This window comes from Geotrypetes seraphini, chromosome 8, assembly GCF_902459505.1.
Source record: "Geotrypetes seraphini chromosome 8, aGeoSer1.1, whole genome shotgun sequence".
Classification (NCBI taxonomy): domain Eukaryota; kingdom Metazoa; phylum Chordata; class Amphibia; order Gymnophiona; family Dermophiidae; genus Geotrypetes; species Geotrypetes seraphini.
Window position 1 is genome coordinate 55,189,395 of NC_047091.1, and position 16,929 is coordinate 55,206,323.

At 42.1% G+C, this 16,929-nt stretch overlaps 1 protein-coding gene across 1 annotated transcript in view; it reads right to left on the reverse strand.

The window, feature by feature from the left end:
- Positions 1–236: 236 nt before the first annotated feature.
- LOC117364878 (cytochrome P450 2F2-like) overlaps positions 237–16,929 on the reverse strand; it is a 142,022-nt gene continuing 125,329 nt past the window's right edge. Inside the window, exons 8-10 of the mRNA XM_033954603.1 lie at positions 6,407–6,594; positions 4,378–4,519; positions 237–1,448 (exon numbers count right to left, since the gene is read on the reverse strand). Coding sequence (XP_033810494.1) covers positions 1,267–1,448; positions 4,378–4,519; positions 6,407–6,594 — 512 coding nt within the window. The 3' untranslated portion in view covers positions 237–1,266. The remainder of the gene's footprint in view (positions 1,449–4,377; positions 4,520–6,406; positions 6,595–16,929) is intronic.

A 16,929-nucleotide genomic window follows, 5' to 3' on the forward strand; every position in this document is an offset into this window, starting at 1 on the left:
CTGTGCTGGTGGGCTCACAATCTGCTAATGTACTTGGGGCAATGGTTTTTTATTTATTTATTCAATTTTCTATACCGTTCTCCCAGGGGAGCTCAGAATGGTTTACATGCATTTATTCAGGTACTCAAGCAGTTTTCCCTCTCTGTCCCGTCAGGCTCACAATCTATCTAACGTACCTGGGTCAATGAGGGGATTAAATGACTTGCCCAGGATCACAAGGAGCAGCATGGGTTTGAACCCACAACCTCAGGGTGCTGAGGCTGTAGCTTTAACCACTGTGCCATAATCTCACTGCCCAGGGTCACAAAGAGCAGTGTGGGTTGGAATCTACAGCCTGTAGTTCTAACCACTGTGCCACATTTCCAGACCTAGCATGACAAATATTATCTGACAAAGATGGCACAAATATAATATGTCAAAAGATGGTATGGTGAGCATAGTTCAGCAAAACATAGCACAGTAAATATAGTATTACAGGCATAGCTAAGATAGTACATGACTAGAAAAACATGGTTAGGCAAGGGTGCAGAAGACAAATTCTGGTTTTACTTAAAGCAGCTGTGATTTTGCAAAAAACTCCAAACAAACCCCCAAAACACCTCTTATTCCAAGGAGGCTTAGGAAGTCCTCATCACTAAAACAAAGTTCATTCTTGTTGGAAAAACTGTGCAAATTGAAGTTTGTCCCCATGAATTTGATTGTGCTTGATTAGTGCCCTTTCTCCCCATTGTTCCCACATCCCTTAAGTTAACTCAACTTGTACTCCACTAATCTTCTGTAAACCGCATAGAACTTAACGGTATTGCGGTATATAAACTTATTATTATTATTATTAGAAAATAATTTTTTGAAGCCCATCCTTGGGTCACTCGAAGCCTTAGCCACTGATTACATTAAACTCCTTTTTTATAATCTGCTATTATTTTTGCTTAATGGAGCAGTGTTATAGTAAATGAACCTTCAATATTTGCACTTTATTGTGGAAAACAACAGAAATTTCACATGCTTCGCGAATAGCTAAACACGTACACTTTGGTGTAGTCATCTACCAATTGCATTCCAAACACTCAAGCATTCAGTATCTTCTTGAGATAGGATAAAACCTGCAATGTTGTTCAACTCCTTGCAACAAGGCCAAATTCTGCACTGGGACCCACTGGAAATTTTAAGAAAAACAGAGCTTTATGTAACTAGTGGCTAAGGCTGTGAGCGACCCTAGGATTGGCCGCAGTAGAAACCTCTACCGTAGTTTAGTAAAAGAGGGCCTTAACGAGGTATTGCACAGCACTGGAACGTTTGTGGCATGTTTAAAAACCTCCCCCCTGTAGGAGTAAGGTCGATGTTCTCCCTGCTGTCGAGAGATTTAAAAGTGAAGTTCTGCAGGAGGGTGGTAAAGTACAAGAACATTTCCATCCGAGCCAAAACTTCTCCAGGACAAATACGTTTTCCTGCAGGGGAAAGGGGAGAAGAGCAAGAAGCTTGGAAAAGTGGCAACAGAAGTTTTGTTACCCAAAAACAACTGGGAAAATTAAAACTCGAAAATGCTGACAGGAAAATGACTTGTCCAAATAGCACATAAAAACTGACAGCAAAAGTAATTCCAACATTGAATATAGCAATTAGGATTAAATGTGTTCAGAGTTATAAACAAGAGACCATTGAAGGGTCAAACCCAACACAAAGGGGTCCATTATAGTCTATGGACACGTTAGCGTTTCACTAATATTTAGTGTGCGCTCAAAGGGCTAGCGCGCCTTAGTAAAAGGACCCCAAAGTGCCTCTCTTATCTCTCAGTCATCACACATATTTCAGTGGCTCAATCATGCATTATGTGCAAATAATATTTCAAACTTAAAAAAAAATAAATCTTGCACTTAACTTCACAGCAGGTACCGCGTTCTGATGCGTTTCTCTTCAAACTGCCTCAGAGGACCTTGGACCGAAAAATGTATTGAAGTGGTCTCTATAAAGGTAGTGTGTGGCGGGGGCCAAAAAAGCAAACAGGATGCTAGCAATTATTAAAAAAAGGGATGATTAACAAGACTAAGAATGTTATAATGCCCCTATGTCGCTCCATGGTGTGACCACATCTAGAGTATTGCGTTCAATTCTGGTCTCCTTAGCTCAAGAAAGATATAGCGGCGCTAGAAAAGGTTTAAAGAAGAGCGACCGAGATGATAAAAGGGATGGAACTCCTCTCGTATGAGGAAAGACTAAAATGGTTAGGGCTCTTCAGCTTGGAAAAGAGACGGCTGAGGGGAGATATGATTGAGGTCTACAAAATCCTGAATGGAGTCAAAAATTACAAAGACTAGGGGGACACTCAATGAACTTACAGGGAAATACTTTTAAAACCAATTGGAGGAGATATTTATTCACTCAGAATAGTTAAGCTATGGAACGCGTTGTCAGAGGTTGTGGTAAGAACGGATAGCGTAGCTGGTTTTAAAACAGGGTTGGACCATTTCCTGGAGGAAAAGTCCATAGTCTGTTATTTGACATAGGGGAAGCCACTGCTTGCCCTGGATTGGTAGCATGGAATGTTGCTACTCCTTGGGTTTTGCCCAGGTACTAGGGACCTGGACTGGCCACCGTGAGAATGGACTACTGGGTTTGATGGACCATTGGTCTGACCCAGTAAGGCTATTATGTTCTTAAGAGAGTGATTAACCCAGGCAGCAGTAGTAATCTCTGCTGTTTCTCTCAGACCAGTAGGGCTATGTTGGTTATATCCTCAGTATTATATTTTGGCCTCTTCCTAGCTTTCTCTACAGCAGCTGGAGCTTCCTCCATTGTTTCTTCCGCCATATCATCCAAATTTCCCTGTTCCACTTCAAGCACAGATCTCTCCATTATCGCTTTCTCTTTTGCTGTTCTTGTTTCACTCATTCTCCACTTTTTTCATCTTCTTTCCTTTTTTGCCTGCTTTTCCTTCTGTAGTTCATGCCTAAGGTTAACATATCGCCCTGTTCTGCCCCAGCGCTGCCTGGTTCCATCTCTAGCCCTGCCCAGTTCTGCCTAGTTCCGCCCCACCCCCAGTAAGCCTCCTCTGTTCTGCGACAAGCTCCTGTCTGGAGGGCCTGGAGCATGCGCCGATGTGTGTGACATCATCCATGCATGTTCAGAGGCCCTATATATGCGACCGGAGTTCATTGGGGCTTTCCAAAACCCAGACAAATGCTGGGTTTTCAAAAGTCCGTCCGTCTATAAAGAGGACATGTCTGGGCTTTCACGGACATCTGGTAACCCTATTCATGCCTTCTAGTCTCAGGGAAGTCGACTGGTCCAATCTGATGAGGCCCAACACTCCCAACTTTCTCTCTTTGACCTTTTATAAAGGCTAACTCAATGACAGGGATCTTCCCTCTGCTGCAGTCACAAAGTATGTGTGTTCCACTGATACAGACGGCATTGTATCCCACATCAGTACAGCTTCACACTTGCAGAAAAGTATGTCCATCAGTGTGTTGAGCTTCTCTATAAATCTTTCTCCTCCAGTTTTGCTCTGCCCACAGACACTTTGCTGACTTGTTTCCACCTGGATTTCAACTTTGCTTTAATCCTAACATGCTGTTTATAACAGGACCTCCGAATTATGGATTTGCTTGGTACCACTGAGCAAGTCATCCAGTCATTAGGTCATTGACTGTTCATCAGTGCTGTTATTTAGTCTGTCTTGATCACTGATGTCTCTCAAATACAATCCATTTCTAATGAGATCCCTGACAGTTGGTAATTCAGCTACAGGTACTTTTCTGCCTGATCCTACCAGATTATGTAAATAAGTCCAATTTTGCAGTCTTGGTTTTCTTTTGGGCATTTTAAATATTAGATTATCACTGTGACAAACTATATGTTCAAAACCTGTGAATGAATACATGAAACTAATGTGTTAATATCAATATGGGTAAATAAGTATTTATATTGATAATTGAGGCACAAAAGCATTAATATGCAATGCAAACACAGAAACACTTATCAAAGCACTTAAACATATTTCAGTAATTTGTGTATTTTTACATAATTTCCTAGAGATCCCAGGTAGGTAAATAACATATTACACAAAATTTAAATCTAATTGTTGATTTTCCACATTAAACTGTACCATTTTTTCATAAGGGCTTTTAAAAATTATGACAGCTCCAAAACCAATACACTCTAATGTTGGAATTACTTTTGTTGCGGGTTTTTATTTGCAATTTGAACAGATTTTTTGTTACCATTCTGTGGATTGTTATGGAAGGACATGTCGTAAATATGATGATATATTGTATATTGCGTTTTTATGTGCATTTTGTTGTACTCTTCTTTGAAATGGAATATGAAGACTGAGGGATGTTAAGAGGGTTTACATGCAAACACAAAATGACATTTTACCTGCAGAAAATACCATCAGCGCATCACTGCTTTTAAAGCAGCCATTCTGATCCAGGAAATTTGCTGGGTTGAAAACTTCTGGCTTCTCATACTGTGTTGGGTCATAATGAACTGAGCTCAGCACAGAAATGACACGAGTATCCTAAAAAACAGGAAGCGACATCACTACAGTATAAGAGGTCAATATTCAGTGGGGTGGCCTCTTTGTAAAGATAAGCAGATGGACTAACTATAAGCTTTATGCTCAGTTTTCAGCCAAACCTTCTTTAAGTAGGACCATTGAGAAAAAGTTATCTATTTTTAAAGGATAGTTACTAATGTGCATTAAGGGGGCATGCGATGAAGCTACTAAGTAGTAGATTTAAAACAAACCGGAGAAAATATTTCTTTACACCATATATAATTAAACTCTGGAATTTGTTGCCAGAGAATGTGATGAAATCAGTTAGCTTGACGGGGTTTAAAAAAGGTTTGGATGATTTCCTAAAAGAGAAGTCCATAGGTCATTATTGAGATGGCTTGGGGAAGTCCACTGCTTATTCCTAAGATAAGCAACATAAAATCTGTTCTATTACTTGTTGTCTGCTATTGGAAACAGGATACTGGTCTTGATGGACCTTTGGTCTGTCCCAGTATGGTAATTTGTAAGGGAATCATGTTCCTTATTTGGCAGCATGATCCCTAGTACTGTTAATACTGTGAGACTATTGCTATGAGTTTACTGGTGCCATTTTGAATCTGGGCACTGTTGGGATAGAAATGGTGTTGGATCATTCCTGCTGCCCAAACTCTACTAGTGACTAGGGAAATCTTTAGTAGCACTGGGCAAGGGATTGGCAGGTTTGTAGGATTATACTTGGGGTTGGGATTAGATCAGGGGTGGGGGTTATGCATTTTGTAGTGGGAAGGGGATTAATTGATCCCACCACTGAATGATTTATGAGATAGTGGGCCTGACTTAGGGCTTGCTATTTGCGTTACTGTAGCCAAGAATGTGCAGTGTTTCCAGTTGCTGGCATCACTAACATGTGGCACTGACATACCACACATCAGTGACTCCCACGGTATTTACAGCATCATTGAAAATCCACACATAGGCGACCTGTGCATATACTCCCTGACATTCTGTCTGTGTAGAGTTACCAGACGTCTGGATTTTCCTGGATATGTCCAGGGCGGAGCTGGGGCAGAACAGGAAGTTGCAGGGGGCAGGGCCACGTGTCTGGGTTTTAGTTTGTGAAATTTGGTAACCCTGGCCTATGTATAGCTATGCAGGCACTGGCACTGAATATCACCAGTGTCCACATAATTATGAGGCTTCACCCCAATTTCACCCATGAACTGCCCTTGCTGCATTAACCAGACAGAGCCTCAGCGGTCACACCACATATTTCAGCTGCACCGTTTCAGCTGCTAAGTATCTGCTCCTGGCCTTATGATCAGGGTTTAAGCGGGCAGGAGACTCTCCTGCTCTCTTAAAATATTTTCTGCCAGATATTCAGACTGCAGGAGATAGCCAGTTGTCTCCTGTGGTCCACAGCGAAACCAGAAATTCGATGCTACCACCATATCCAGCAAACAGCATTGAATTTCTGGTGTAGATTTCGCCAACTAAGACATATCCAGCTAATCCGATATTTGTCAGATGGTTGCCTAGGTTCTAGTGCTCAAAGATAGACCTGCTTTTTAGGTGGGTCTATTTGGCCTCTGATTTTAGCCAATGAACTGCTGAATATTGGCAGTCATCTGTTAATCTACCAAACGATATATTCATCTAGTGACAGCCAGCCATCTTCCTTTGAATATCAGCGGAGAGCTGGCTACATACTATTTGGCTGATGTTATCAAGATGTTCAGCCATAGGTTATGCACTGGGTGCTCCTGAACATATATAAAAAAGATTTATGTTATATTAACTGCATAAATCCTTTTTGGATATCAGCCTCTAATAGTTAAGTGAACTACCAAGAAATCATTCTGACTGCTGTCAAAGCTGTGAATTCTAACCCTAGCTGACTCCAAAAGGTACCTTTGGTATCTTAAAGCCCAGTAACTGGGTGTCCATTGTCACAAGGTGTGGAAGAGACAGTGGAGCAACATCAATGAATCGCTGGAGCTCATGAATCACGGCATCAGTGTACGGCATCTTCTTTCTGTCTTCAGTAGCTGGAGGACGGTTCTGACCAATCACCTCATTGATCTCCTCTTGTACTTTTTCTGGAAATAAAATGTTGTCATAAAAATGTTTTGAGAGTTTCTTAAGAAGCCTACAGGTCTGTCTTTCGCTTCAGGAAAACTAGGGAATTCATCTCAAAAAGTTTTACATTTTTGTCTAGGTCAGAATTTTGTGCAAAGCTCAGGCCAACTGTAATCACTGTAAAATCTCTGCCTACTATTAGCCTTAGTGATAATTAGATAGTATTGGAGATTTGTTTCAGAGCTAAAACTGTCCAGCTGGTCGAGTAGTCCAGCTGGACTACTGGACAACTGTCCAGCTGGTCGAGATGCAAATGGAAGAAAAAATAGCAGACACAATAAACCGCTCTGAACTGCTTCTAGTATTGCGGTATACAAAATAAAGTTATTATTATTACTAGTCTTATAGCCCGTTACATTAATGGGTGCTAGAATATATGTGTGTGTGTCTGTCTTTATTTCTTTCTCTCTCTCTCTCCTTAGCCGCTTTCTGTATTTCTGTCTTTCTTTCTGTTTTTCTTTTTCCTCGGCTGTCCACCCTTTCTCCCTTCCTTTTTTCCCTGTGTCCACCACCACCCCTTCACTGCTCCCCTTATCCAGCAGCAACCCTTCTGCCTTTTATTAATCTCCCCCCTGTCCACAGCACCTCTTTCCTGTCCCCCTGTCCAGCAATAGGCCTCCCTTCCTTTTTCTCATCCCCCATCTCTACCCCTGTCCATCAGCACCTCTTTCTGCTCCCCCTGTCCAGCAGTAGGCCTCCCTTCCTTTTTCTTCCCTCCTAGCACCTCTTTCCTGCTCCCCCGTCCAGCAGTAGGCCTCCCTTCCTTTTTCTTCCCTCCTGGCACCTCTTTCCTGCTCCCCCGTCCAGCAGTAGGCCTCCCTTCCTTTTTCTTCCCCCATAGCACCTCTTTCCTGCTTCCCCGTCCAGCAGTAGGCCTCCCTTCCTTTTTCTTCCCCCAGCACCTCTTTCCTGCTCCCCTGTCCAGCAGTAGGCCTCCCTTCCTTTTTCTTCCCCCCAGCACCTCTTTCCTGCTCCCCCGTCCAGCAGTAGGCCTCCCTTCCTTTTCTTCCCCCCTAGCACCTCTTTCCTGCTCCCCCGTCCAGCAGTAGGCCTCCCTTCCTTTTTCTTCCCTCCTAGCACCTCTTTCCTGCTCCCCCGTCCAGCAGTAGGCCTCCCTTCCTTTTTCTTCCCCCCTTCACCACAAAAGAGAAAAATTTTCTGTCAAAGACTAAGAAAATTTTTACAAAACTAACCCCTTCCCTTGAGCAAACCTTTCTAAATTATTTCAAGGATACAAAATAGGAACAGCAGAAATACATATACAGTAGACACTCTTCAATATACACATTACTTTCTCCAACACATGCATTTTTCCACAATAAACATTTGGATTGCCAACCATAGTATCATATATATATACTTTTTCCATCTCAAAAATTTATCATATCAGAAGATTATTTTCAACATAAATTTCCTCTAAATAACACCCAATCTGTCCTTTGAGATCAGAGTCTTGTTGGGATTTCCGCATTGAAATCTCTCCTTCTGGATGCATCTCTTTTGTTATTGGGCTTGCGTTTTTTTTTCTCTTTCGCAGACTTCCTTTCACTGCTTTTGTCTTGCCTACAAATCTGTGTTCAGACAGGTTACTTTCAATCCATGACACACTCTTCCTTTTCTTCTTGTAATTGTAATACAGTCTCATTTGTTTTTCTACAACCATTCTCTTTGAGTACTTTGCTAGACCTTCTCGACTGACATCTATTCCATTTGTCTTTTCTAGCTTTCTCCATTTTATACTTGTGTTGTCTTGATCTCTTAGCAGTTGTGGGAAAACATTTGAACGAGGACTGTCTCCATAAAAACTATGTACAGCATTCCAGATGCCTGATAATTCCTCAAAGACAAGTAATAATTGCCATAGTAGCAGCAATAATTTAATCTGGTAATGTTCACTCTTAATTACTCCAGAAACAAGTAATAATTGCAATAGTGCCAGCAATAAATTTATCTGGTAAAGTTCACTCTTAATTGTTCCTTGAGGTGAAACCACCTCCTTCTTGACCCTTTTAACAGGAATCATCTGCAAATACGACTTGAATGGTTTGGGTTTATTTAACACATCTTCTCTCTTTTGTTGTTTCTTTTCAATCAGAGAAGACTTTGTTTCTTGGGCTTCCATTCAGTCCAATTTCCTTCCATTTATACACCTTAGCTTCTTTTGGGCTTTCCTTCTCCATCTCAGAGCATTTTTTATATACTCCCTCAGAGTATTCATCTAGCTCTGTTTCTTGCGCACAAACTGTATGTTTCTCACACTCTTTAAATGTAGAGACTGGCAACATCTCAACTTCACTTGGCAAAATCAAGGGAGTTATTTCAATGGAACCTTCTGTCACCTCCTGTTTGCCATCATTATGATTCTCTAACCTTTCAGGATCCTTGGTTTCCTCCAGACTCTCCTGTATCACAGCATCCTGCTCATTTTTTTTCATAATCAACTCAGGATGTGTATCTTTCACACTTTCACCTGATTTAAGGAGGTCATCATCATCAAAACCCAGTGTAATGACATCTTCAGCTTGGATTGTAACTATTTTATTGTCATCCTTTGCTTCTTCCACAGATGTGCTAGCAACTTCTTCAGGAGCTGTTTGCTCAGTTTCAGCAGAAAGTTTTTATCATCATTCTTTACTTCATCAGCTGTAAGAAACTCTTTAACATAATTTGTCTCATCCTTTGATTCTTTCACAAATGTACTATCAATCCCTTCTTCAGGATTTGTTTGAACGGTTTCAGTTGCAAGTATTTCTGAAGAAAGTAGTTCAGAAACTTCTGGTGTAGCATCACCATTATCGCCATCCTCTACTCCATCAGCTGTTGGAAAGTCCCTATCATCACTTGTCTCATTTTTTGATTCTTCAACTGCTTTTTCTTCCAGGCCAGTTTCCATATTCTCTACAAATTCCACTGTATCAATTTTTTCTTCATCTGAAAGCAATGTTGAAGCAGAACTTCCATTTTCTTCAATTTCAACATCATCTTTATGATCTGCATTTCCATCTTGTTCACTTGTATCTTGACTTTCCAATTTACTTTCTTTTGCAACATCTTTCGTTGCAGCATCAACACCTCTTAACTTATTAGTGTCCTGTTTCAGTTTCTGCGCCACCAACTCTAACTGTTCTTTCAGACCATCAAGTTTCCTTTTATACAGGCCAAATATTTTTTCCTGCCATATCTTATTCCAGATTTCAGTATTTTCTTCCAAATATGCAGGCATTCTTAAAAGTCCCGGACATACACCATCCTCATAAACAGTATACCACTTCTCAGGATGTGGGCTCCCTGCACGACTGTCTGGACTTGGGCTCCATTCCCGTGGACTCTCAGGCCTTGCATATGACTTCCTAGCCGGGCTTTCATCTCTGGCAGACTTTTGAACATTGAGGTCTTCTAACCTAGCATGACAAAACCGGATAAGGTGTCCTGGTTGACCACAATAGTAACAATAGACTGATTTTCTTTCACTCCGGTTCTGTTGGAAGGAATATCTTCTTACATTTTCATATCTTTCTGGGGAGTATTGTTGACTCCTATTCTGCTGCCAATATTCTTCATGATTCCACTCTTGCCGCTTAGACAAAGTATCATAATAATCTCCTCTTTTCCTCCTGTCATTACGGAACTTCTGCCTATATCTTGACCATTCTAACTCTTCTTCCTCTTGGTCTTGTCTCCGTCTATAGATCCAGCTCTCTTCATCTCTGTATTTTGCCATTTACAATGCAGAAAAAACTCTGTCTCTCAGGAAGATTTAATGTTACCCAGAAAAATTTTTTAGTTAACCACAGTGCAATTCATTACCATTTTAATGTAACAATGCAATTCATCATAAAAAAACACATTAATTTCTCAAATTTGCTCACAAGTCCTTTTATAGATCTCAAGATTTGTAGGAATATGAACCCCAAAAATCTTGTTAGATGTCACAATCAAAAATCTATCCTGCCGACTATGTCATTTTATGTAACCCCCTCCTTCTCAGACTGAGGTAAAAGGTATCCCTCTTGAAATAAGATTTGTTTTGTAGTCGTGCACACCGAGGGTTAAATTGATACCTTTCCCCAGGAGAAGGGGTGAATTACATAAACAAAATAATAATATATAATAATATGGTATAACCTTGAAATAAAAATAGTTATTAAACATATAATAAAATAAATATAAAGAAGCACTAAGGATTCAGAATTTAAATTAAAAATAATATTTAATAAACAAATGCTGTAAATCAAATCTAAGCAAAGAGATTCTACTTCTCTTCTGTAAAGTTCTTTTTCCTCAGATTTGGGTATTTGAGGCTTTATGTTCTTGCTATGTAGGGTACCATGTAGGCGCGCTGTTGCTAGCAGATTCTCTCTTGCTGGAACCAACCTACTAATCTGACTTAAACAAACCAATAAGGGAAAACCCTATCCTAATCTAATAACCCCAAATTTCTTAAAAATACTTTCTAAGCTAGGAAAAAAAAATAGATAATTGATGTTCCCTATACTTTTTCCCTCCCCAGAATTTCCTATTTCCAAAATCACTCAAATTTCTTATATCTCAAAACACAAATAAAACCCAAAGTCTCAATAAATTTTACAGAAGATATTAAACTTCCAAAAACAGTTTATCAAATTTTCTTCACCAATATTCCCTCATGACATTACACAGAAATCTCCCAGACTATTTCTAACACCCAATAGTCTCACAGATAAAATAATTCTTCACATCCGCCAGAAAGAAATATTTCAACCTTGGAAATTACCAGAATCTATGAATCAAACCAACTTCAACCACAACTTACAATTCTTATTCAAAATTCAATAAAATCAACTATAATTACCTTCACTAGGGCCACACAAGCCAAAACACCTCCTCACAGAACCAAGTCACCCTCCCAACTATCAAATCTCACAGTTAGAATGTTCAGAAAGCTGATGCTGATCTCTGCATGAAGACAGCAGACCTGTGCAAGAGATCAGCAACAGAAAACCTCAAAACTGCACCAATGCAAACAATACACAAACCAAACTTCTCAAAAATAAAAAAAAACATAGATATATCCTTCCAGATCCTCTCTGCTTCATTAAACCCTTTAAAAACTTCTTTAAACCCTGTTTTTTTTTCAAGTAGCTATTAAATTTTTAACCCTGGTTACATTATATTTTTGTGTGTTTCTCAAATGGCAAAATCTAAGGGTATTCCAACATAAGGGGACAAAAGGATTAAATATTCCATAAAGAAGCTTGAAGATTATGCATGCGCATTTAAACTGAATCCTAAAGCGAACTGGGAGCCAGTGAAGCTTTTTCAACAAAGGAGAAACATGATCATACTTCCATTTCCCAAAAATGAGCTTAACTGCAGTATTCTGTATTAACTGAAGTCATTTTAGACTGCTCTGCTTAATGCCCAGATAAACTGAGTTACAATAATCTAGCCGAGAAAGCACAGTGGATTGAGAAATGTTCTTGATGGAATAGTGATCTGACCTTCCTCAACAGAATAAAAAAACACTTTTTTGTCAAGGAATTTATCTGTTCATGAAATGTAAGTGATGAGTCCAAGATGACACCCAGGACTCTAGATGAAAAATCTATATGTAATGCGATACCTGTTTTTAATGTAACAGAGGAAGGGAGGTTTTCTAATTTTGGCCCAATCCAAAGCAATTTGGTTTTGGCAGCATTCAGTTTCATTTGAATAAACAAAGCCCACAGTTGAAGTTTAGAAATGCAGCAGTGCTGCCCGATTCAGGAAAAAAAATTTCAATTCGATTCGATTTTCCTGCCCAATTGGGTGTTTTTTTCAAACACCCTGGTGGGTTTATTTTATAGCTTCTTCACCCACTTTGGCTTCTCCTAACCACACTGGTGCTGTGGTGTAAACAAAATAAACAAACAAAAAGGACTCACGTTTGCGGTCTAACACCAGCTCTGGCAGGATACACGTTTCAAATCTGACATATTGTAATCACAAAACAGAAAATAAAATTCGTTTTCTACCTTTTGTTGTCTGGTCATTATTCAAATCTTGTTGGTCCCAGGCTCTGGTTGTCTTCTGATGACTTGCTTCCCAGAGTCTCTTTCTTTCTTCTTTCTCTGTGCTAACCATCTATCTGCCATCTCTGTCCTCCCCTTCCATTTCCCTTCTCTCCCTCAGAGATCTAGCATCTTTCTTTTTATCGTCTCCATCCACAGATCCACTTTTTCTTAACTATCCTTTCATCCAGCATCTCTCCCTCCTTCCTCACCATCCCAGGGTCCGCCATCTCTCCCTTTCTTTTCCCAACTACCCTCCTATCCAGTATCTCTATCCCCCCTCCACACCATCCCTTGTGTCCAACTTCTCTCCCTTTCTGTTCCTTCCCTCCCTAAATCCCATTGTCCATCATCCTCTATTTTTAGACCCATTATTTCTTCCCCCCCAAAGTCCGGCATATGTACGTCTCTTTTAACCCCCCCCCCTTTCCCCCCCTTCCTCCCTCCGTGTACTTCTATACCAGGGCACCCATCCCCTGAAGGTCTGTCCCCCCTTGAAGGCCTGCACCCCATGCCTCCCTGAGATTTACTTTGAAAGAAGATAGACTGTTGGACTCGAGGAGGCCTCCTTTTCCAAATATAAAGAAATACCCTCCTATACAGCCTACGAAAGAACGCACGGGAAAGCGCAATGGGCAAGGCCAAAAACAGATATAACAACTTAGGCAATAGGATCATCTTCACTGCAGCAATCCGACCAAGCCAGCTAAAAGTTAAACCCTCCCACCTGTCCAATTCTCCAATGAGAGACTCAGTCAAGGCAGGGAAATAAGCCTGATAAAGCTCTTTCAGGTCAGAAGTCAACGAGACCCCCTAGGTATTTAATGGCCCTTGCAGCCCATTGGTAAGGAAAGGTAGCCTGTAGCACTACAACCTGCTCAGGTGGCATAGTGAGGTTCAAAATATCAGATTTAGTATAGTTAAACTAAACTAAACCTTAAGTTTATATACCGCATCCTCTCCATAAAGATAGAGTTCGGCACAGTTTACAGGTACTTTAATACCGCGGTTAGGGACTCCTCCGGTTCCTGCAAAGTTAGCAGAATGTTGTCTGCAAATAACAATATTTTATGCTACTGGTTATGAATCTCAATTCCCCTAATATCCAAACATTGCCGCACCCTGCAAGCCAATGGCTCTATTGCTATTGCAAACAAGAGGGGAGAGAGAGCACAACCCTGTCGGGTACCCCAAAAAAGACCAAAGGGCTCCATCAAAGAGCCATTGATTCGTTGGCAACGACTGAATACACTGTAGCGTCTCCTCCACCAAGATAGGGTCTGACAGTCCCGAAGCTTCCCCCGCAGACAAACAGGGCAACTGGAGCAAATCCAAAGAGGCGTCCATAGCATCCACTAATTCTGCAGCCTGTGCCCCATATAAAGAGGTATAAAACTCTTGGAACACTCCACTTGTATCACCTTTAGCTGTCTGCAGGCGATGCCGACCATTGTATATTTGCAAAATAGCGGTGTGGGCTACCTGCTTTTTCAATTTATTAGCCAGCAGGTGACTAGCTTTATTATTAAACTCAAAATGAGTTTGTCAGACTCTCTGAAGGGCATCACTAATATCCTCCAGCTCCAGGTCATGCAAAGCCTGGGTCAGCACTCGCACCTGCTCACAGGCCTGGGCAAGATCATCCCCCTTAGTACACCTATCCCTTGCCACCCGCAGTTGATATCTCAAAACTTCTTCCTGCGCCTTACGAGTTTTAACAAGATAGGCCTGCAACGGTATAATTTTACCCCTCATAACCGCCTTACAGCCTTCCCATAGGGTGTGAGGGGAGATTTCAGGCAAATCATTAAAAAAGTCAAGAATTCCTGTAGTGCCTCTTCGAGCTGTTTTACGTGGGCGAGGTCTGCCAACAAAGAGTCCAAAACCTCCACGGGGGTCTAGGAGGTGAATCTCCCGCGCCCAGCAGCGATAAAACTACCGGGTCATGATCTGACAAGGTGCTCACACAGATGTCACACTCCGTTACCTGTTTAGCTATCTGACCATCCCCCAACCATAGATCTGTACGAGAACTAGAGGCATGCATGGCAGAATGGTGAGCATAGGCCATCATCGCAGGATGGCGCACGCACTAGATATCCACCAGGCCCAAATGTGCCATAAAGGACACCAGCCTCTCGCGACCCGTCCCCGCATATGCCACCGATGGCGCAGTATTGTCCCAGCGGGGGTCTACAGTTAGATTAAAATCCCCTCCGACCACAAGCAGGCCCTCAGCGTGCTGTAAAAGAACAGTGTCCAAATGTTGAAAAAATTGTCCCTACTGGGCATTCGGAGCATACACATTAAGTATCGTGAAAACGTCAGGGCCCACAGCTAATTGCAGCAGCAAATAACGCCCCTCTGGATCCTGACGCTGTTTCCTCACCTCAAAAGAGAGGGTATGGAACAGCAAAATGGCCACCCCTTTCATTTTTTTCCCTTCCCTAATATTAGAGACAAAATAAGTATAAGGGTATTTAGGATGACGCACCAAATGTTCATTGTCTCTGAAGCAAATGCGTTTCCTGAATCAGCAAGATCGAGGCCCGCAATCGAATAGCTTCTTTAAACAACTATCTACGAAAAGGACTGTTCAGGCCTCGAGCATTGCAAATCAGCAAAGTAAGCTGCTGCTTCCCAGTCATCACATCAGAATACCTATCCTCTGCCCCAGAACCTTAAACAAATTGAAGACATCCCCATCCTCTCAGATATAGCCAGAGAAAAAGACCCAAAGAAAAGAAAGATTGACACTCAGAATAGATCTAGAATAAGAAACCCCAGTAGACTGTCCCCAACCCCCCCCCCCCAACTTACCCTCTCCACAAGCAAAACCACCAAACACTTCCTAAGGGAGAACCCCTAACATCAGAAGGAAGGACCCCATCATCCTATCTCCTGCTAAACAACCCCAACGGTGCATAAATCTCCCCTTTCCCAAACCCGCCTCTGCAATCACAAATCAACACAACTTCAGCAAAAGGCTCATACAGCGTGAGAGAACCTTTTAACAAGTAAAATGGGGAGGTCACATACCCCCGATATCAAACCACAGCTTGATGCCCCCGGTGTAAGCTGGAGCCCTAAGGCCATCATCCCCAAGATGGCCTTAATCCAGCAAGACTAAAATAGAACACCCAAGTAGGAAATATTCAGTCACCCCTTAGGGCCCTTATCCAGGGTTGCTTGGGATGAGTGCCTCTGCAGCCTACGTTTGCCATCTTAGTCTGCCATCTGTGGCTTGGTCTGCGCTTCAAGACGAATGCTAGGAAGTTCTTCTTCACTCAGTGTGGTGGACACCTGGAATGCGCTTCCAGGAGAGGTGATAGGACAGAGTACAATATTTGGTTTCAAAAAGGGATTGGATGACTTCCTGAAGGAGAAAGGGATTAAAGGGTATAGATAGAGGGTTACTATATAGGGTACTTCAGGATTAGGTTTAAACAATTTAGGTGGTAGAGAACTTACAGGTCATGGACCTGGGGGGCCGCCGCAGGAGCGGACTGCAGGGCACGATGGACCCCTGGTCTGACCCGGCAGAGGCAATGCTTATGTTCCATCTCCATCCAGGGCAGGATTAATTCGTCGAGGGCCCCTAGGCACACAAGTACACTGGGCCCCCTGCCCCGCTCCATCCCACCATGTGCACAGGCAGAAACAGAAAGCTGCATCAGAGGGAAGCTTTGGGCAAGCAGCACCGCTTGCAAAATTACAGTTCCCGTTGCCTTTCTTACCCACATTGCTTGCTTGTCTTATTTTCTGTTGATGGTTGGGGGGGGGGGGGAGGGCCTGCGTTGCCGATCGATGCTGGAGGGGCCCATCGCCATTTAGAAAAATAATGTTGATGCCCTCCTTCATCGGGCCCCCCTGACCATTTCGGGCCCTAGGCACGTGCCTACTGGGCCTGTTGGTTAATCCTGCCCTGTCTCCGTCTGAGCTAAATCAGATGTAGGCTTAAATTGAGGAAAGTTTTCCATAGCTTTGTCCTTGGAGCGGACCCTATGCAGTTTACCCTCTTGATAATAACAGATGCCCAGATCCCAGAGCAACAATGTCAAAGGGCGGAGCTCTCTACGCCGCTTCAAAGTTATTGAGGCCACTTCCTGAAAGACTTCAATATCATAAGAGTCCCAAGTAATAGGACCATGTGTACGGGCTTATTGCAAAATTTGTTCTTTCACTTTAAAATTGCAGAAGCAGGCAATAATATCTCGGGCCACATTAGTGAGACTGCCCCAAGACCCTGTGGGCCCGCTCCAGCAG